This window comes from Malaclemys terrapin, chromosome 1 (genome assembly GCF_027887155.1).
Source record: "Malaclemys terrapin pileata isolate rMalTer1 chromosome 1, rMalTer1.hap1, whole genome shotgun sequence".
In the NCBI taxonomy this organism is placed as follows: domain Eukaryota; kingdom Metazoa; phylum Chordata; order Testudines; family Emydidae; genus Malaclemys; species Malaclemys terrapin.
In genome coordinates, this window is record NC_071505.1 from 121,701,917 (window position 1) to 121,723,613 (window position 21,697).

The 21,697-nt window shown below is 43.0% G+C and overlaps 1 protein-coding gene across 2 annotated transcripts; it reads right to left on the bottom strand.

Moving 5' to 3' along the window:
* Positions 1–87: 87 nt before the first annotated feature.
* On the bottom strand, positions 88–21,291 carry LOC128841840 (phospholipase A and acyltransferase 3-like). 2 transcript variants are annotated; one of them, XM_054037322.1, is made up of 5 exons: positions 21,193–21,291; positions 18,714–18,849; positions 16,988–17,250; positions 16,272–16,354; positions 88–1,434 (listed from the first exon to the last, which is right to left on the bottom strand). In XM_054037322.1, exons 1-4 carry the CDS (start codon positions 21,199–21,201, stop codon positions 16,283–16,285), a joined length of 480 nt encoding a protein of 159 aa, XP_053893297.1. In that variant the 5' UTR covers positions 21,202–21,291; the 3' UTR covers positions 88–1,434; positions 16,272–16,282. The 2 variants fall into 2 exon arrangements, with proteins under 2 accessions (XP_053893297.1, XP_053893288.1); XM_054037313.1 differs by lacking the exon at positions 88–1,434 and adding an exon at positions 13,383–13,467.
* Positions 21,292–21,697: the final 406 nt, after the last annotated feature.

Genomic DNA, 21,697 nt, shown 5'->3' on the forward strand with positions numbered 1-21,697 from the left:
ATTGTGTTCCACTTCACCTATACATGACGCCAGGAACTGCTGATCTACTGTATTTAGTACTCCTAGTCCAGTTTCCACCCACCTAGGATCTTAGCAGCTAGATCTCTCTTAACTCTGTGGGGAGATGGTTGTTGCAAGACATTACCTTGTACCCATTGCATCCATCCCATTAACAAAGGGGTCACATACCGGGCATATTTTGTATGCGTAAGAATTACAGAAACTTGAACTTTTAAAACCAGTTTTTTTAATACAAAGTGAGGGTTTATCATCAAACTGCGAGATACATCCCATTTTTACTACAAATGGTCCCATGAAACTAATGTATGGCACAGGGGCTACAAAAACTTTAAATGTCCTTTTTAACCCAAAAGGTTTCAATTCCTAGTTTCAGGTATCATTTACAGAAACATTCAGTTTTTAACAAAACGTGGCATATTGCTCCAAAATTTTTAGGGTCTTCTTCCATTTCGCAAAATTTTGATTTTACAACGTCCTCGGGAGCCTTATTACAATGAGCAATACATCTCTGACATTTTAGTTCAATATGATACATTTGACGACTAGGGAGGAGGACTTTTACATTTATTGAGGATACATTAGTGGGGACAATACCCATTATGATGGATACCTTGAAAGGACCTGGAGCCACGCTATTTCCATTATATTTAATCGTGGCATAAATACATTTTGAACCATGCCAATCTTGTATACTGTTAGAACAGCCCCCAAAACTTTGATCATCCAGCATCCACTTACATTGCCCCATGCCTTTTTAATAAATCTTATTTGCATCTGAGTATTGATCATAGGGTCGTGCTTCCTCTGGCCATCATGGATAGTGAAAGCTATGATAGACTTGTTCCCTTAAATTTCCTCAAAAGATAGATAACAATATCCATTCAAAGTATATGCATAAACATTCACTAGTCCTGACAATACATCTTCCGGCGTAACCCAATAATCAGGCTCTAAAGGTATTTTAGATGGAACACCACTGACGTCTTCCCACTTTTTACGACCGAAACGTCATCCTCCTACTCTAGATGAACCTGGTCTCCAAGGCCTCTTGCTTTGACCTTTTATCCATTTGGGAGGAATTTGTCTGGTTGTGGTTGTCTGCGCATTAGGCATTTGGGATCTCTTTACTTCGGTTGTCTCATTAGAATACCATTGTCTCATTGAGGCTTGTAGGCTGGGTATTAGTGGAGTTGTTATTCCTTCTTCAGGCTCCCTGTCCTTTTCCATATTATCCTCTAGCTCCTCCAAATTAACTTCTGGGAATATGGGCTCTGCCCATTTATGTGCCAACTCGCGGTTCACTAGATAATACCAATGCTCATTTTCATTAACCAATAACACAGAAGATATCCTATTGGTATTCAATAAACCTATGTACAAAATCGTGACCACAAAAGGGGTCTTGTTTCTTTCCTATAAACAAACAGAGAAAGAGACACAATTACAACCTTAAGGTAGCTTTTACTTGCTCCCTTTTTTACTTTTACTTGCTCCCTTTCCATGACTTCAATTGCGAAGAATGAAACCATTTGAGAACCCTCTTTTTCCCTGGGGAAATTTCTAATAAGTACACAGTGGGACTAGCCTTTTCCAGTATGACAGCTGGACCTGCCCATCTAGGGGACAGCAGATGGTGTTTTTCCGAAAAATATCGGAAGAGGACTTCATACCTTATGTCCCATTCCACAAAAGATAAATTGTCCTTTAACTGTTGGTCCTTTTTCTTGGTAAAACCCTTTAAATTGACAGCAACCTGCTTCCGCACTAAGCTGATGGTTTTCAGCAGTTCTTTGATATAGGAGTCCAATCTGACCTGTGGCGCACCCCTCTTTCTAACCACCAGTATTCTGGAGTTCTCATCATTCGTCCAGTAAGGGCTTCATGAGGAGAAAACAGTAACCCCCAGTAACACTGCAGGTCAAACGAATGGCCATAAGAATTAAAGGTAGCTTGACGTCCCAATTTTTTCCTGAAATTTCTACTACCTTCCTGAGAGCATTCTTTAATGTGCGGTTGCTTCTTTCAACTTGACCAGATGCTTGGGGGTGTCCTGCAACATGAAATTTTTGCTTGATGCCAAGTGCCACACACAGGGCTGGCTCCAGGCACCAGAGAAGGAAGCAGGCGCCTGGGGCGGCCAACTGTAAGTAATAAGGTTTATCAGGTTGTGGATATGCCAGGGCAGGTGCTTCAGTTAATGCCTGCTTCAATTGGTATACTGCTTCTGCCTCCTTGTCACCCCACTTCCCCATTGCTGATCCTTTCTTAACAAAGAATACAGTGGCTTTGCAATGCTGGCATAGTCCTGTATAAAATCTCTGGAAAATCCTACAAGACCCAGGAATGATCAGAGCGTACTAACGTCCACAGGTGCGGGCAGTTTGCAGATCAGTTTCACCCTTTCTGTATCTGGGCATCTTCCTGCATCCCCTAGTTCTACACCTATGTATGTAACTCTTTTGGACACCAACTGGGCCTTTGATGGATTCACCAAAAATCCAGTAGTTAGAATTTTGTTCAGAACTGCTTGGAGGGCTTCTATGTTTTCCTCTCTAGTAGTGGTTGCAATCAGCACATCATCTACGTAGCTCATGATGTTGTTTTTATAGCATAGCCCGTGCCACATAGCTGCTACTATTTTGAGGCATATCGTTGGTGCATTATGATCTACTCAAGTAAACATCAATTGCTTATCCTGATAAGTGAATGCAAATTTGTAGTAGTCCAGATGGAGAGGAATTGAGAAAAAGGCGTTTGAAATATTAAGGACTGAAAACCAAGTAGCTCCTGCAGTAATCAAAGACATAATTTTTGGATATCTCGCCACCACTGGTGTCATTCTCAGTGTTACCTTATTCAATACTCGATAATCTATTGTGAGACACCACATTTTGCCATCAGCTTTTAAAACCAGACACACTGGTGTGTTGCATGGGATTTCTCATTCAACTAGCACAGCCTGATTTTGTAATGCGACTACAGTTTCCTTTATACCCTCCTTAGCCTCAGCTAAGGCAGTGTTTCCCAAACTTGGGACGCCATTTGTGTAGGGAAAGCCCCGGGCGGGCTGGGCCGGTTTGTGTACCTACCGCGTCCGCAGGTCTGGCCGATCATGGCTCCCACTGGCTGTGGTTCACTGCTCCAGGCCAATGGGAGCAGCTGGAAGCGGCGGCCAGTACGTCCCTTGGCCTGGCCCGCCAGGGGCTTTCCCTACACAAGTGGCGTCCCAAGTTTGGGAAACACTGCACTAAGGGATTGATTAGGAATATCCACAATAATTCTTAGCTGTTTCATAAATCAATTCCTAATATTCCACAGCCCCCTAAGGATTGTAATCCCCAAGAAGCTAATACTGATAAATGTCTCAATGTACTTTTTATGCCTTAGACAAGGGTACAGTACTGGTCTTACAATTATAACTTTCAAGAGTCTTTATACACTTAATAGGCAGCAATTTAGCTTGTGGTGAACCATCAGTGCACAAGATGCTGGTTGACACCCCCATATGACAGAATGACCCAAACTTTTCCTCCAACATGATGTTAACTGTTCGTCTCCCCCATTCATCATTTATGATGGGAGCCACAAAATCGGGGGAGTGAAAGCTGGGCCCCTTCACTGAGGCTCCATGTGGGGAGAACACTGAGTATTTCCCTCTACCTGCTGCTTCTCACCCTCATATTTAAGCAGTCTCTTAAAGAGTTCAGTGGTAGGAATTCGATCTAATTGCTCCCTAGTTTCATATTTTAAAAGTCTTTTCCAAAATACATTTCTAAAAGCCTTTAGCTCTTCAGCGGTACCTTGCAACCAAGATGCTGTTTCTTCCTTAAACCCATTGCTCTGCTTATTACTATTGCTGCCAGGCTCATTATCAAATTTCCCAGTTTGTGAACTCAGAGACCCTTTTACTGCTGATACCTTCTTTTTAGGGATCATACCAGTTAATTTGGTTGCATCCTTGGTTAGACCGTAGGCCTCTCTTACTCTTGATTCCAGTTGCTGAAGTCCTATGGTTGCTGGGTTTACTGGCCCTATAGCTAACCTCAGGGCAGGTGTAAACCCTCGTACCACCAATTCAAAAAATGCTGGCACATTATACTGTACAGTATCATTCTGGATACTGGTGCCAGACCAGCTAACCGATATAACAACCTTTTTCTTGCTATAAAGGTCTCTGGACGCTCTGTGGCTTCCTGTTTTTCCGAATACACTTTTCCAATAAACATTTTTCCAAAAACATTTTATACATGCCCATATATATATCTATAAGTTCAGTTACATGACATGACCCATAGACAGTCCATCTGGTAAGGCATTGAAATCCTCTGCACTCAGACATTCCCTAACTATCATAAGGGAATCCTCCTTGCTAAGGTTAGGTAAGCAACTGAAGTGTGCTAGCCAGTTCAAAGCATTGTTTTTATCAAGCTGGCCCAGCTGCTTTCTTAAAGCTTTTGCCTGTTCTGCCGATAACACCTTTGTTTCATAGCGCATCTCAGTAGGCCATTGAGCCCCATACTGCATAACTATAGTAGTGATCGGGGCAATTGGTGGGTTACTTTGTCCCGTCACCCTTGGACTTTCATTTAAATTAAATGGTGCTGATGGAATAAGGCCTTTTTCTGCGGTAGAATAACATGGTAGATCACCCCTGTCTTCCTCAGGCTCTATGTCTGAACCTTCCCCAGAAATGAACTCGGCTATTGTGTTAGTTTCCACCGCTCTAATCATACCCCTAGAGATCTTTAGCAGAATCCTGTTCAAGCAGGCTGGATGATTTATTGTTTCTGACCCTTGAGCCTGCTTGGCCTCTCTCAGGAGCTGCCTAATAGTAGCTAGGGCCTCTTCTAATTTTGTGACCAGGATTTGATTTTCCCTTTTGGCCCCTGTCCTGCATGAGTTGGCCTCTTGCAGCTGTTCTTCTAGCTGCATGATTTGCTAGCTTGTTTTGTCATTTGGGCAGTATCCATCTGATGTTGTGCCACCGCCTTCTCCAATTCTAACCCATTTGTTTTCTCCTGATCTTTTGCCTGGTTGGCTAGGGCTTTAAGGTGACTTACCCTACCATCCAGTTCCCTACACACCATGGCAAGCCCATAAATCAATGCTCGCTTCTGCAATTTATTCTTGGGAACTGGCTTGCTTACCAAATACCATCCCACAATATTTGGAATTTCTCTAGTGCTTCATCTCCCTGGAAAGCTCCTTCTTTCCAAGGGTTTTGAGATTTCCCAAAAACAGACACTGCACACGCCAAACTACTTTTATTAGACTGCCGGGACCATCCTTCTAGGCTGAAGACCTTCTCCTTACTTTACTCACTTACCACGGATAAAATAAACAGTAATTATGTCAAAACCGAATAGCCCACCATCCTAGACTTGTGGTGGCTATTCGCCTATGGTCAGTAACTCACAAGAATCCACAGCTGCCACCTTTCGGAACCCAACAGTGCTCAGTCATGACGATGGACAATTGTCCTAGAGGCGGACAGTTAGGGCCTTACCCTCCACCTCTGCCTTAGATTAAGTGACTGGCCAGGTCCACTTAACCCAGGACTTGACAGTCTGTCTTGCTGCAGGCTGCTTGGATCTGCTCTCCAAGCTACTGGCGTAAGCAGAAGCCTACACTACAGTGAGCCTGGGCCTGTGGGCCTCTGGCTCACTCTACATATACTACAACCAAGTGGGGATACAACATATGTCTGAACAGGCAGTGACCTGGGGAACTCATCCGACCCACTGGTCGACGCCCTCACCGACACTGTTCCAGACCCTTCCCTCCCCGAGTCTATGGACTGTTAGCCGGAATCTATTCAACCTAAGGACCCCAATCAGAGAGCTAAATCTCTGAGAAGTCCTGCTGTGGTGGCCAATAAAGGTCGCCTCCTTATTATTCTACACAGAGATTTTGGGGTAACAAGTGCAAACTATAATTCTACTTATAGCATTTGAATTGTTCTGGGCAGAAATTAATGTAACTAGGGGCCAGTCTTGCTCCCATTGAAGTCATTTTGTAACAGTTGATGGTGAGATGAGAAGAGATGGTGAGATGGTGAGAACCACCTTCACCTGTTCCTTTATAGGAAGTCCCTAATTGGCCAGTGCACATGAAAGAAGCACTGGGAATTAACCAGTGACAGCCTCCCTAACAAAGGAGGCTGGCCATTGGCTTGTCTAGGGATGTTACTCCTCTCCTGACATCAAGCTGACATCTGGGCTGGTAGTAAGGGACTAAGTTTATTTATACAAAAGTGGACTCAACCTTATTTTTAAAGGTTACTAATGTATCAAAAGTCACTATGGAATCCAAGTAATCTTAAATATTCTCTATGTTACCTCTCTTCTTTCTAATCATGTTACTGCATTTTCCTTAATAGGTCATTTTTAATCTTCTGAGGTGTAATGTTATTCTAGGCTTCATCCAAAGGCCATTGGCGTCTATACGCTTTGGATTAGGCCCTATCCATTAAAGTATCAAATTCATCCCTATAAAATGATACCAGTAGAATTACCTATTTGATTAATCTGGCCCATTGGATTTAATACATGGAAAGGATTAGCACTTCAGTCACAGGAAGAAAGATTATTTTGTAGTGTGTATAACTTTTACACTTGATCCCAGCCAGAATAAAAATTGGCAGTAACATAACTTGTCTTTTTCTAAAGAAAAAATTTGAAGTTAAACAGTTTGCAGCCATTCTGGGATAACTCAGTGGTTTGAGCATTGGCCTGCTAAACCCAGGGTTGTGAGTTCAATCCTTGAGGGGGCCGTTTAGGGATCTGGGGCAAAAATCTGTCTGGGAATTGGTCCTGCTTTGAGCAGGGGGTTGGACTAGATGACCTTCCAGAGGTCCCTTCCAATCCTTTTTCTTAAAAAAAAAAAAAAAAAAAAAAGGGGAACTTGTGGTTAGTTTCTGTAGATAACATCTGACGCTGAGGTGTGGCAATTGCATCTTAGCAGTTAACTATGAACTTGCCAGTTCACAATTGCTTCTCTTTATTAAGCAAGATGTTTACTGGTTTGAATTTCTAAATGGCAGGTTCCTTGAGTTAATCATGAGTAAGGCTATGATTTTGGCTGGGGTATTTTTATTAAAAATTACGGACAGGTCATGGGCAATAAACAATAAATCATGGAAATGTACACACAGTAATGAAGCCCAAATCCTGCTGCACAGGGCTGAAGCCGAAGCCCAAGCAGGGCTGAAGCCGAAGAAATCACCAACATCTCTTAAAATAATCACGGAATCCATGACCAAATCGTAGCTGTAATCATGAGCACTTAGACATTCAGTAGAACAAGCTGGGCACAGTCACTATGTTTAAAACCTGACATTTTCTCTCTGGTATTACATGTCCATTGCAAATTTAGTAGGAGACTCCAGTAAGTTCAAGTTTTGTCTAGCTTTTTGAAACTGGAAGTAGGAGCGTAGATCCTTCTGTATAGCTTTTACAACAAGAGACATTCACCTTCTGAGTTAGATGGCGAGGACAATGAACTATTCTCTGCTGCTCAGACAAATTACATACACCAAGTATGGCTGTGGCAAACATTCCTTTGGTTTCTCTCACATGTGGCTTGAAGGCAAATGATTCCCAAAGAAACCTAAAATTGATTGGATAAATCTGAACAAGTGTAGTAGAAAATTGTTTAACTGATTATACAAAGTGGAGAAAATATCCTTGGACCTATGCAGAGTAATTTTCCTTGGGTAAGATCTTTTTGTTTATGTTTATTTCCTATTTCACAGAATCTTGCTATTTATCCTCTTAAGTATAATACATTGTTCTCTGTAGCAAGCCATATTTTTCTCATTAATGTGCAAGTGAATTTAAAGCTTGAAATAGCTTCCAGATTGACAACTCCAAAAACTCAAGTTCTCTTTTTAGCCACAAAATGGCTACAGTGCGAGCAGTGGCAATGCAAGCTTCCTTCTCTGACAGTGTTTATTAACCCTAACCTGGAGTGACCTTCTCTAAGGGGACTGTGGTACTCTGCCATTCTCCATGTCCATTCAACCTTTGGCACCCGGGTTAGCATTCTCAGCAGAAAAAAACAATTAGTGCCATTTACTGTGGTGGTTTTGCTTTGTGCTCATATATCCCCTGGACTGAGGCCATCAACTCATGTCAGATAGGCCATCACACATTCATTAAATGATAATGACCTTTGATTAGTTGTGATCTGGATACCTTGAATTTTACAAATGTATGTGGAGATGGAAGGGCATTTCCCATTGACTAAAGGACAAATTAATCAATTGATCTTGCTAATGAGGACAGAGCATGAGACTAGTATGACAAAACCACAGAGTCATCTTGTCTTCTTCCATAGTAATAATAACAAATATTAGTTTTTCCTCTCTGTCCAACACACTGTCCTGTTACTGGTTTGTCGTAATGCCAATGATGTGCTAGGTACTTTCCAGATGGACAAGAGGGGCCAGTCCTTACACTGAGGAGGTTTCAATTTAAGGTTGGGCAGAAGTACACAGAGGTCCAGGTGGGAGAACATCAAGAGGGATTTTTCCAAACAAATCAACAAGACTCATTATAGGCAGCACAACAGCCATGGGATCTTATGTAGGACTTAAAAATGGAGAGGCCATGAGGAAGACTTCAGGAAGGTAAAACCATGAATAGAGAGTCAAATGAAGGAAGCACAGAGGTGATTGTCTGAGCAGCTGACAAACAGGCAAGTGTGAACAGTGGTGGAGCTGAAGGGGCAGGAAGCCATGTGGAGCTCAACGAGGGATTCTACATAAGGGAGGTAGATTTATACAGAGCCCTGCAACAGGTGTCCAGTACTTTTTAAGTGATAGCTGATAGGCAGACAGTGAAGGGATTGAAAGAGGGGAGTGATATGATCAAATTGACCTGCAAGAGAGATTATTTTACTGACTGCATTTTGTATGGTCTGGACTCTGCCTGGCTGGGGAGCAGAAATTAAAGGGCTTTCCCCCCTTCCTTAAAACACACTCTGCTGCTGTTCCTCATCTCTGCTTAATGGCCCTTGGACCAAACAGTTTCTATCTCTCTACCCTGTGAGGGTGCCAATCTGCTGTGCTCAGAACTGTTAACTCTTTGGGTTTGCCTGTAGATTGCAGAATCAAATTCGTCTCTGGGTCTGAGGAGAAGTTTCCAAGTGACAGGCTGTCTTTCCCCATTCTCCCTGCCTCCTGGGGAGGAGCAACCAAGCAAGACGGGTGCCTCAGCACATGTAGTGGGAAGAGCTCCTTTCTTTCCCTGCTCTAGATATGGTCCTGTGTTCCCCACTCTGCAGTTACTCATGCCCATTCACTGGCTCCTTCTTTTCCCCCTCCCTGCAGACTGTGGGGAGGATAAAGAACTGCTGCTGCTGCCTCACTGGGAGACTGAAGATTATCTGCTGTTATTGGCCTCCCTGCTTCCTCCAGAGCTGGAGGAATGAAAATCCTCCTTCTCGAGTGTGAGATGCCAGAATTGATTGATCTTTTTGATGAGTAGGGTCAAATAAATGTGTGCTTGTTTTGGGATGGAACAGAGTTAAATGATTTGTGCTGTTGGAAGCAGGGAGGCCTGTAACAGCATGGCACCCATCTCATGAGTGCCCCTTCTGGTCAAGTGTGTCTACAGTCTTTAAGTAGTCCCAGCCCTAGTATCAGGCTGTACCCCAGGGCTTCCTCCCTGGTGGCCCTGTCTTGGTCTACTCTGGCCCCAGATCTCCAGCTCAGACACTAAGTAGTTCAGTTCCCTTTCTGGGCATTTCTCACTGTCCAATTATAGGCCAGTTCCCCAATGGCCTATGGGAGGGACCCAGGCCCACCCACTACTCTGGGTCCCAGCCCAGGGGCCCTAAGAATAGCAGCCATGTGTCACAATGTCCCTTTAACTACACTGCTTTCAGTTCCCTGGGCCACTTCCCCACAGCCCAGTCTTCACCAAAGCTTCACCCTTACCTCAGGGCTCATCTAAGTTCAGGCCCAGTAGCCAGCCATGAGCTCTTCCTTGTTGCCCCAGTCCCTGACAGCACTGAGCTGTCCATGGTACTGCAGTTCCCTTTAGCCAGCCAAGAGTACAACCTGCACTACTCAAGCGCCAGTAAGGAACGAACTGTCCTTTTATATGGCCCTCCTGGGTCCTGATAGGCTGCAGGGAGCAGCCTTTCTGATTAGCTGCTTCCCTTGTAGCTATTTTAGGCCGCTTGGAGGACTCCTCTACTGCTCCTTTCCTGGGATGGGCATGGCAGGACACTAAGGCCTCCAGTAAGGGGTCTCTGGGCCAAATCCACCCCATCACAACCAAATTGTTTTAAGTCTGAAAGGATGAGAGAGTGAGGTAAAGAGGGAAAAGTTTGGAAGGGAGGAAAAACAGAGTGAGGAAATCTCTCCATTCTTCCTACAACCCCTTGATTTCTCCCATGTAAAATCTAATCACCACTCTCAGGGTAAGACAAGGGGGAAATTGTGATATTCTAAACTCCCACAATATAAGCTCAATGTGAGTAACCAAAATGGGATGCTGCTAACTGTAGATTGTGCAGATGTTGAAAATATGATTGTGTGTGTTCTCTGAGCTCCACTGAGCTCCTTGAGATTGGCTCCCCTTTGTAGGGCTTGAATATGCCTATGGGCTCTGCTAAATCTTTGTGCTTGGCTCCTTCGTGACTGGAGAAAAAAAAGTTATGCTATCTCCCAAATGTAACCCAGTTGGGGCACCAAAATGAGATGTCATTCATAGTAAGTGGTGCAGATTTGTGATTTTCCCTCTGTTTTTGCATGAGGAATGGAATAGTTAACAATGTGGACATTTAAATGATCATCCTTGGGCACCTGAGTTTACACCATAATGTAATGAATGAGGCAGTTCACACCTTTCAGAACTAACCAGTCTATTTGCAGACTCACTCAGATGGCTACACTCCTGAGAGCTCTCCTGTTGGCTTAGTTACTCCATCTGTGTGGAGTGCTGTCTACATGGTGGGGGTTAAGGTCAGTATAATTATGTCAGTCAGGGGTGTGGATTTTTCATGCCCCTGAGTGACGTAGTTATACCAAAGTAAGTGTGTAGTGTAGACCTGGCCTCAGTTTGTATTTTTGACATTTTCTTCACAAACATAATAGCTAGATATTTACTTTTTTAAAAAATGAAAGTTGAGATTCTGGAGAACAAAGTAACTTCAGAGAGGTACTGGTATGGAGCATAGATGTGGACTGGCTGTTCTGAGCCTGAGCACTATCCCCAAATCTATCTTCTCGCCTTTGTATCCACATTCTCCCTATTTTAATCCAGAGTCCATTTGTTTTCCCATTTTGTAATAAAAGAGATTGAAAAGAAACAATGGAGCTAGAGGTCAAAGCACACCCCACCCAGAGGAAGAAAACTGAGACCATGTGTACACATCCTCCTGCAGGGGAAGAAGATCTGAGAGCACCTCTCTGTCGTACCCAACCCACTTCCTGCCTTAAACCCATCAAGAAAGGAGCTAACATATTCCCCAAACCTAGGCACTGTGAACTCAGTGGCACAACTAGAGCAAGTTCTGTGGCAACAACCCCTAAATTTCACTGCACCAAACATGAAATTCCATGACAACTTAATTTATTCCATTACCATGAAATGTCCCTTGTTCCCATCCTCCCAACCTCACATAAATGTGTACAGCCATGGCTCATAGCTGAAAACACTCATTGCCATAATATTCATCAATTATTTTTGAGAGTGTTTTATTTTTGAGGATGGTTTTGTTCACTATGCTCTTCAGGTGGTCCAGCTCCACTTCCTGGTCCTTGGATGCTACCATGTTGTTCAAGCTGCCCTGTACAGAAACTCCTCCCCATGTGTGCCAGGGAAGCAGAGTGCGGAGCCTGCTTCCACCGGTCAACTCCTGCTTCTCCAAGTTGGCTCCTAGGTCTTGGCTACCATACTGTTCTCCAGGCAGCTTTTCAACCTCCACTTCAGACTGCCACACTCCCTCAGTACAGTCTGGCTCCCTAACTCCCTGCTACCTGGCTCCATGGGACAGTGCACAAAATATGCACCATAATCCAATTTCCTTCAATTAAATGGGGAATCAATGGGGAGCCAGAGGCAGCTGCAGGCAGATCAAAATGGGGGAAAATGCTGGACACCTTCATGCAGCAAAATGGTGAACATTACACCTTATAAAATTGCCAAATTCTGCAGCCTCAGCATCACTTATGTTTCATTTCAGACCAACCCTTTGCAGTGACATTGTTCATTTCTTTTCGACGTAAAAGGTTGTTTTAGTTCAGTTTTTGGAAACTGAAAAATTTAAAATTTTCCATTCCTAGCTTTGTATTTTCAAGTTCCTCCACCTCTTAATTTTTTTTTGGTTTTACTCTTCCCTCCCTTTCTCCAGAAAGACAAAAGTAAGAAAGTATGTGAAGATAAAGAAAAAATGAGGGGAAAAACCTGTATATCTAAAAACTGAAAATGGAAAACTGAAATTTTTCAGTTTCCAAAAAGACATTTTAAGCCAAAGGGAAAAAAAATATTTGAATCAATATTTTGAAAAGAAACGTTGTTTAAATTAATAATGAAAATTCTAAGGGAAAACAGCCACTCCAAAAATGGGAATGGTAATTTTTCCCACTGAGTTTACTGCAGGAAAGCTTTTGATTTTCTGACCGGCTCTAGTGTATTTGCATATATTTTTAGGTGCTTGCAGGAGAGTGCATATGCTGATTGTAGTGTCCAAAGGTCCCAATGACACTGAAGCCCCTTTGTGCTAGACATTGTACAAACAGATGGAATAGGAAGAACTAACTAAGTGGAGACCAAAGCCACCTCATTGTCCTTGTTCAGAACCCTCCTTAAAACTCTTCTTTACTCTGATACCTATAAAAATACCTGATGATGTTGAGGCAGGTGTGTGCTGTGACTAGAATGGGCAGGAAAACAGGATTTCCATTCCACATACTCCTGTGAAACCATGACACTCATATGAAATAAGATTCCTGTAATTAGTTTTGGTCAATCTCTTTAATATATGTCCACAATCAAAACAATTAGCCCACTCCCTGGAAGGTCTGAACTAAGCAGTTTAATTCTGTTAAGTGATTCTTAATGTATTTTGCTATAGGATACAGTCTTTGATGTCTCTTGTGCTGGTTGGTCAGCCCCTTAGTTTGCCGCCAGTTCTCCTCCAGATGACTGGCAGATTCTCTCAGACACATCAGAACTATACATTTAGGTCTAGGCATATTGGAATTGATGATTTATCCAGGAAGTTATGGGTTTTCGTGACTGGAGTTTGACTATTTAGGTTTTTATTTTGACGAAGCCGCCCGCTAGTAGTAAAATTTCTTCTATTCTACAGCATTGAATAGAAAAGAGGTTTAGGTTTTCAAAGTATCTAGCTTTCCTTTTTACTCTCAGAAGCTCCTGCAGAGAAGGCATTGTGTATGCATTTCTTTCCGTAGACACAAGATTGAGTGTTGTGCTGTTTGAAGGGAAGAACAAATTAAAAGAGTAGGTGAAAGTATCTATGCCAAAATGCAGCTAGTTAGAACTATGGGATTGTTGTTACAGAGTGACCTTACTGACAGAGCATATCATATAACTCAGCCGAACAGCCATTACAGTCCAAGGACAAGCTCAGGAGACTGGCAGTGGAAAATCATGGCTTTCACTTCCAGTATAGATTGCTGGTTTCCCATCCAGCCCATGTGCGTAGTGATGTAAATTTTCTAGTATCTGAGATTTGTTTTGTGAGCTGTGAGACATGAGTAGGGTTCAGGCCATTTCCAAGAGACCATGTATTTAATAATACCACTATGCAATATGTGGTACCCTTCTCTGATCTCAATAGAAAGGCCAAAGAGGATAAACTCCCCTCACTTTGAGGGGTAATGTCACCACAGGCAAGCATGATATACATTACTAGGGTGGGACAGCTATCAGGGCTGTAGTCTGTATTGAACCTGTTCTTAGGATATATAAAGGACATCAGTATCCAGGACTATCAGTATTCATAAGCATAAACTCCTGTTAAGAATACTGGTTTTATCCCCTTGTACACCAGTCTAAATCAAGAGCAACTCTATGGGGCCAACCTTCATCACCCACTTGTTAAATTTTCAAACAGCCACCTTTGTTCTTTCTCCCCATGCTGTCCCTCATGCTTTGGGAGGAGGCCCCCATACAAATCTGCAAAATTCAAGATTTCAAAATTTGTTTTTGTCACAATTAAGGGTGAAAAGTTAATCTCCAGGGTTCTTTGGGGGAGGAGGGGGAAGGATTGTTGGAATGAAGTATTCTGAAATATTTTGTTTCAGAAACATTGACACTATTATTTACATTGCATTATAACATTGATTATTGCAATGTAATATAAAAAAAGTCAAAATGGCCTCATCAGAATGAAACATTTTGAAAATTTTCCATCAAAATCTACACATTCCCACAAAACATTTCGCTTACAATGAGACAGCATTTTCCAATGGAAAACTGTTCAATCAAAACATTTTCTACCATCTCTAGCTGTGACCACTGTATGTCATGCTGAGCAGTATTATCTCATTGTTTCTTTGTAGTCCCGTGTCCATATCTACTCACTGGCTCTTATATTGTAGGTTCTTTAGGAAATGGACTGAGTTTTTGTTCTGTGTTTGTACAGGACCTAGCACCACAAGGTCCTGGTCTGTGACGGAGCCTCCTAGGTGCTACCTCAATACAAATGGTAAATTTAAGAATAATCTCAGTTAAAGTCAACAGTATTCCATTGGTGTAAAACCAGTTGAGAGCAGAATCAGGCACATTATCATTTTTGAAATACAAAGAGCAACCATATAGTTTCAGTCCAACATGACTTATTTCAGCTCAAGGAAAACAAGAAACAAGGAAAGGAAAGTCTCCATGAGAGAGGGACAACACAATAGTCATGTTGCTTCATTAACAGGCTGCAACAACCGGAGAACAAAATGGCTGCTGTCTCTATTAGACTTGGTCAAAAACGTTCCATTTAAACTTTTTATTTAAATAGAAAATGCCTTTTCAACCAAAGTGAAATTGCCATGAAACTTTGTTTTTCAATGAAAAATTTCAAAACTAAAAGTTTTAAAATATTCCAAAACAATTGAATGTTATTTTGTTAGGAATATAATTACTCTGTCCCTCTGCTACCCCTGCCTTTGTCCAGTGGAAAAATTTAAAAGAGCAAGAGAATGTTCCCTCTCGCTACTGAAATGAAATTAAAATTAAAATCAATACATTGAAAAAATGGAAAGTTTTAAACAAAACTAAATTTTGATTTCTTTTGAGCCTTGTGAATGATACTTACCTTTTTTGACCAGCACTAGTCTGGACACATAGGCAGAGCTCTTAGAAATGTTCAATATACAGAATACCAAAGCATCGCAGTTTCATAGCCATAGCACCACAAAGTAGAAGGAGGAGAGTGCACAAGGGTTATTAGGTTTCAGAGTAGCAGCCGTGTTAGTCTGTACCCGCAAAAAGAACAGGAGTACTTGTGGCACCTTAGAGACTAACAAATTTATTAGAGCATAAGCTTTCGTGGACTACAGAAGTGGGCTGTAGTCCACGAAAGCTTATGTTCTAATAAATTTGTTAGTCTCTAAGGTGCCACAAGTACTCCTGTTCTTTTTAAGGGTTATTAGTAAGCATTTTATTTGCTTTTTCAAGTCAGTTATTCCTAGCCTCTGAATGCTGCTTCATGTAGAGGAGGTTCTTTCTCTAGCAATCCAGTTTTCCATTGCGTCTAGAGTAAATAACCTAGACCGTTTAACATACTTCCAAGAGCTTTTTCCAGTCCCCCAAATTTGATGATTATTACACTCAATATTCATGCTCAGGGAGGTAGTGGGGGAGAATTTCCCCTTTTTTAGTAATGTATGCGGGGGTCTTAGACACCACTCTTGAACATGTGGGCTACATTGGGGGAGGTTGATCGTCATTAGTGTGAAAGGGACAGAGATTTTATGGGAGAAGAGAGACTATTCCTTTGTTAATGTAAGTGGACTTAGTTATGTGGGGTCTGTGTTGAGAGAAAGGATCATCCCCTTCCTCCACAAACCCACCATTAATGGGGAAGGGGCTCACATGTGTGTTTTCTCCTTTTGTGAGTAGGGAAGATGACCTTCCTGTCACTAATGTGAAAGTTGTTCAGGGACGTATAGGTGAATAATTTACCTTTGGTACTTGTGTATGATGGGCGGTATATTGCATCAATGTAGGTGCAATTGATCTCTATCTAAGACGTCAGTGCCCATTTAAATGCATACTCACCGATCCACAAGCTACTCATTGATCTCGGCTAGCCATTTCTTTATCTGCTTCACAAAACCTTCATCCACTTCAAAGTAAACTGCCTAAAACAAGAAGCCAAGTTCATGATGAGAGTGAAGATTCCTGTGAGCCAGAATCTAAGAACTAATCACTTTTGAGTCTAATACAGACCTGTCAATTACACTTTTTCCCATTGGGGCTGGGAGGGGCAAGGTGAAACATATCCGGTTTCATTTTTTTCTGATTCCAGGCTCAGCATGAGAGGGATTTCCCATGAAATCAGAGAAAGTGTTCAGAAATGACTGGCACTGAACTGTTTCAAAGTCATCTTTTGTCTCCCTGGTTTATCCCATATCTGGTCAAACAAAGTGAGGCTCTGCACCCAATTTGAGAGCATTTCTCTGTTTGTGTGTCGCACCTGAAAAGTTCCGTGGAGCTGGAACACTTGTCTCTTTCACTAATACAAGCTGATCCAATAAAAGATATCACCTCATCCATCTTGTCTCTATTAGGTAATAGTCATATACGTTAATTTGTTTCTTGTTTGACCATTATTGCTTTATATTCTATACATATCTAAGGCCTGCTTCTGTTCTGTTATCCTGATGGCAATCTTGAAATCACTCCACTGATGTAATACAAATGCAAATCAAAACAGAATCATGCCCCTAGGGAGTCATTTCTAAATGGAGATCAGATGAAGGAACCAGACTTACCTGCTGTGATTCAGCAATGCCATATCTCATCATAGTGGCAAAATGTTCGCAGTTAGACATAAGTAGATTGTAGTCTATATTCTTCCCCACCAGGTGCTCAGCTCTCTTTACCACATGAAGAAGAGGTAATGGAGGGTGCTTTTTATCTAATTGGTTGTTTACAGCATAGCTTGAAACACGAGCCACGTTCCTCAGACGCTCCTTTTGCACTTTGGCTTTGAAGAATTCTCCATTAAGCATATTATTCAATCCCTCTTCCAACTCTTAGGAAAAAAAAAAAAAAAGACAGCCAATAAGAGGTGAACGAGGGTTGGCAGTTTGCCCAGATCTGACAGGATTGACTAGAGCCTCACAAATAAGTGATTTTTTTTTTTTTTTTTGGTTCAGTGGCTGAACTGGAGGAAAAAAATCCCCCCCAAAAGTTTGTTTTGGGTTGAATGAGATGTTTTGTTAGACTCAGAATGAGATTCCTTCATTACATTTTGTTTAGTCTGGGTAGATTTTTTCACCCTAGATTCATTATTTTAAAAGCATGAGTTAGATTTCAAAACCAAGACAAAATGTTTTGTTTAGAAAATGTCAAAACAAAATGTTTCAACTTTTTAAAAATTATTTTTTAAGCTGAAACTATTCTCCAATTTGACCCAAATTTGTAAATAGTTTTGGTTGACCCCAAACTGTGTTTTTCAGTGAATAAGCTATTTGTCCAAAAAATTTCAGCCAGCTCTAAGAGTGATATCTAGAAAAGGCATATTTAGCGCTGTTTCTCTTGGTTGGCCCAAGAAGAGCAACGCCTGACTGAGATATGCGAAGCATACAGTATCTCCTGTTGGAAGTGAGAGGAAAGGTTGTTGAGTGGTTAGGTGGAAAGCTGGGATTTGGGAGACCTGAATTCGAGACTCTGCTGTTCCACAGACTTCCTGTGACACATTTGGCTTTCTTGGGACACAGTCTCTCTCTCTGCCTTAGTTCCCCATCTGTAAAATGGGGATAATAGTACTTTCCTACTTTAAAGAAAGGGTAAATAGAAGTAGAGATTGTGAGGTTCTCAGATACTGTGGTAATGGAGGCCACATGAGTACGTTAGCTAGACAGATTTGAGACATTAAGCAATACTGATGAACTACAATTTTGAGGGAGAGGTGGGAGGGTCAGATTTGGGGCCCAAATCTGAACTGAGCAAATTCTGAGCTCAAATTGCTTGGAGCTTATTATGGAGACTGAATCTGCTCTAGCTGTGGCTGAACCAAGGAAAGGCTAGTAGAGGTCTGAGTGATCAGTGACTTTTGGTTTGTGATTTAAGTGTGAGAAATTGCATCTGAGATGCATCAAGAAAGGCTCAGACTACGTACAGCTTTGAATATCAGAGGATCAGAGGCAGGAGGAAGAGTAGAGGGAACAGTTTTGGTTATTGCCTTTTCACAAGTGTGCTTTCCCCATCTTGCCACCCAACAACCTCAGTGTGCTATAGCCGCATACCTAGAGCGGACATCACTTGGGTGAAACAAGAGTTCAATCTCCAGGAGCCACCCAGGCCTTCATCTATCTGATGAGAATGCCAAGGAACCAATTCGTGTAAATTGTAATGATGGGTCATGTGCTGTGCACACCTGTCCTGCTGGGAACTGCGGTGAGATCATTTTTATACAAGAGTCAAAACATCAGATGAGAATTTTGGATTATGTGATGAATCTATGGAAGGATTCAACTTTTTATTCTTATTTACCTGGAAATGTGAAGTGGACCACATGTCCCTTTCCCACATAGATGCCCCAGTGTTGGTATCCCATTCTCTGAAATTCAATCAGATCTCCAGGCTCTAGCATTATTGCTGAAGTAAGGAGATCCCATAGATCCAGTATCTGAAAGTGAAAGAAAGATTGGTTGTTAAATCTTTGCTAAACAGAATATTTTTCCTTAAACCTTAAGACTAATAAACAGCAAAGACCATATTTTTAAGATGTGCATGTGACTTCTCCTGGCTTGATCCAGAGAGACTCATCTCCCATCCAAGACAAGCTGAACTCAGTTCCAAGTTCCAACCATCTTATCCAGAGAGCAGAGACCACTCAGCACAACTTCTACTGGCTCTGGCTCTGCCCAGGGGAAAATAACTTATATCTTCTTACAACATACAGCCTCTACTGACTTGGCTCCTGGGGGAGGAGGCTGTCATCTGAAGTATGTTCACTACGGGACAATCAGAGTCAGCCACTATGGCTGTGGAAGTCCTTTTGGTATTGGAAATAATGCAGTTCCACTGTCTGAAGTAGCTGGATTTGGGGACTACACAAGATGTTTTCACCCCCTGCATGGCACAGAGCAGAGCTGGTGAGGGTGGAAGCAGGGGCGGCTCCAGGCACCAGCGCTCCAAGCTCGTGCCTGGGGCGGCAAGCTGCGGGGAGGCAGCCTGCCGGTCGACCTGAGGGCGGCAGTCAGGCCACCTTTGGCTGCATGCCTGCGGGAGGTCCGCCAGTCCTGCAGCTTTGGCGGCAATTCGGCAGTGGGTACGCTGAAGGCATGGGACCGACGGACCACCCGCAGGCATGCCACCGAATCCGCAATACCAGCAGACCTCCTGCAGGCGCACCACCGAAGGCTGCCTGACTGCTGTGCTTGAGGCGGCAAAATACATAGAGCTGCCCCTGGGTGGAAGGAAGAGGCGGTTCTGAGCTTTCACAACTGCAAAGCTCCTCTGTGTTCTACCCACCCCATGTGGAGGGGTTGCCCAAGGCACCTTGGAGGTTAGTCTATGTTCCATGTATACACATAGAACTTAGATTAAAAACAAATATTCTTGCTGGAAGATTGCAATAAAACACTACTTTCATTCTTAGAATTCAGAATGATAACACATAAGAACCCCAAACAGAGAGAGACAAGGAAAGCTACTCCTTAAGACAGAGAGGTATAACTCCTCCTACCCCCCCCACTGTAGGCTGGTTGGCTGCAGACTGATTGCTGCTAGGCCCAGCTTGCATGCTTCCCCACAGAGCGCCCTAAACCTACAAGCAAGACCAGAAAAAAAACCTGAAATTTGCAATGGCAGCCTACAGGTTTAACACACCAATAGGCAGGAGCAGCCTCCTCAGATCAGAACCACTGCCTATTACTGCCTTGTGGGGTGGGTTCCTTCTCCCTCTGGAGATCTCTCCAGAGCTCAGCTACTCAGGCTTGGCACTGTGGGGTAGATTTAGCTATCTCCTATAGACACAGGCAGGGAACATCTCCTTTTCAGTTACAGTGCAGTTACCATACAGCAGGGGGGTCATTTGTTATTATGGAGCAGCAGTGACAGTTGCCTGCTCCCCCGCCCAACTTTTCATAGGTCTGTTTTCCACTTTCTCCCCCACCCCGCCACAACATTGCAAGATATCATATAATCACATAGCATGTTCTATATGCTGACACAACTTTGTCCCTCCCCAGAAATAATGCCCCTGACATTCAGAACCAAAAAATCATGTTAAGAACTGAGTCACTCAATGCTGCCAAAACAGCAGCTGATCTGGGACCAGCTGTAATGCTAGTGTCATGTTTGCTGCTCGTGCTCAAAGTGTCAAAGGCATGGAACAAAAGCTGCTGGAGAATCAGGATATGTCCCTTGTTATCACATCCCTGGCAGGAGCACATCACATGGATGCCCCCTTGTCCTGTTTAACAGAAGGCCTCTATCCAATATTCTCCTACCTCCCCCCACCCCCATATACACAGACTTTCATGGGACTGAAACCTCCAGCTGAGTTGTCAGAGGAGGTGGGACCAGGACCGGCTCCAGGGTTTTGGCCGCCCCAAGCAGCCAAAAAAAAAAAAAAAGCCGCGATCACAATCTGCGGCGGCAATTCAGCAGGAGGTCCTTCGCTCCAAACGGGAGTTAGGGACCGTCTGCCGAATTGCCGCCAAATAGCTGGACCTGCCGCCCCCCTCTGGAGCGGCCGCCCCAAGCACCTGCTTGCCAGGCTGGTGCCTGGAGCCGGCCCTGGGTGGGACAGATTTGGGTAGGTGGAAGTAGGGGAAGGGGGCCCAGGTTTGTTTAAACTAGCCTTGGGAGGCGCACACAGAGGGTACAGTCATGGACAGAGGGGAGTGGGTGAAGATGGTCTCCACTTACTGTTGAAGCTCAGCTTTAATGTCATGTCCGTGATGTGCTGACATAACGTAAGAGAGTTGAGTCAACTGCTGTACATGGGAAGAAAGTTACTTACCCAGTCCATGTTCTCACTCTCTTTCTGGATTATTCTGAGCTCTTCTGTGTGACAGGCTTTATACTCCTTTCTTTTCTGACAGCAAGAATACAATGTGATTGCACAGAAAACAGTTACTCCTCTCCTCTCAGCTGGTTGCAGCTGAAGTGAGGGCTGAGGTGGGGTGTTACAGCCAGTTTTGTTTATCGCTAAAAGGCTGAATTCCAGGAATGAGTATTGTTTCTTTCAGATCTTTGTGATTTCAAAGACTTTCAAGTGTTTTCTTCTAAAACCTGAGCAGAGTCCAAGTTCATTGTCATCCTGAAATGAACTTTAAGGCATTTTACTTTAAGGCACTGCTGTGTGTCAGTCAGAATGCCTCCCAGAATTTCAGAATCAATGTACCTGCTGCTACACCTTTTGGAGTGTGCAGTATTCTTCCCATGCACTGATATTCCAGCTTCACTCCACAGGCATCCCCATGGGAGGCAGTTCTTAAACTCACCTGCACTCAGGGATTGCAAGC

What these genes read in the sequence shown, in the direction of transcription:
- LOC128841840 (XM_054037322.1), bottom strand. An exon ending in GGTCCACTTCACATTTCCAG is followed by an intron (nt 17,251 to 18,713) that starts GTAAATAAGAAT and finishes TTTTTTCCTAAG; the next exon opens with AGTTGGAAGAGGGATTGAAT. An exon ending in GCATTGCTGAATCACAGCAG is followed by an intron (nt 16,355 to 16,987) that starts GTAAGTCTGGTT and finishes TTCTTGTTTTAG; the next exon opens with GCAGTTTACTTTGAAGTGGA.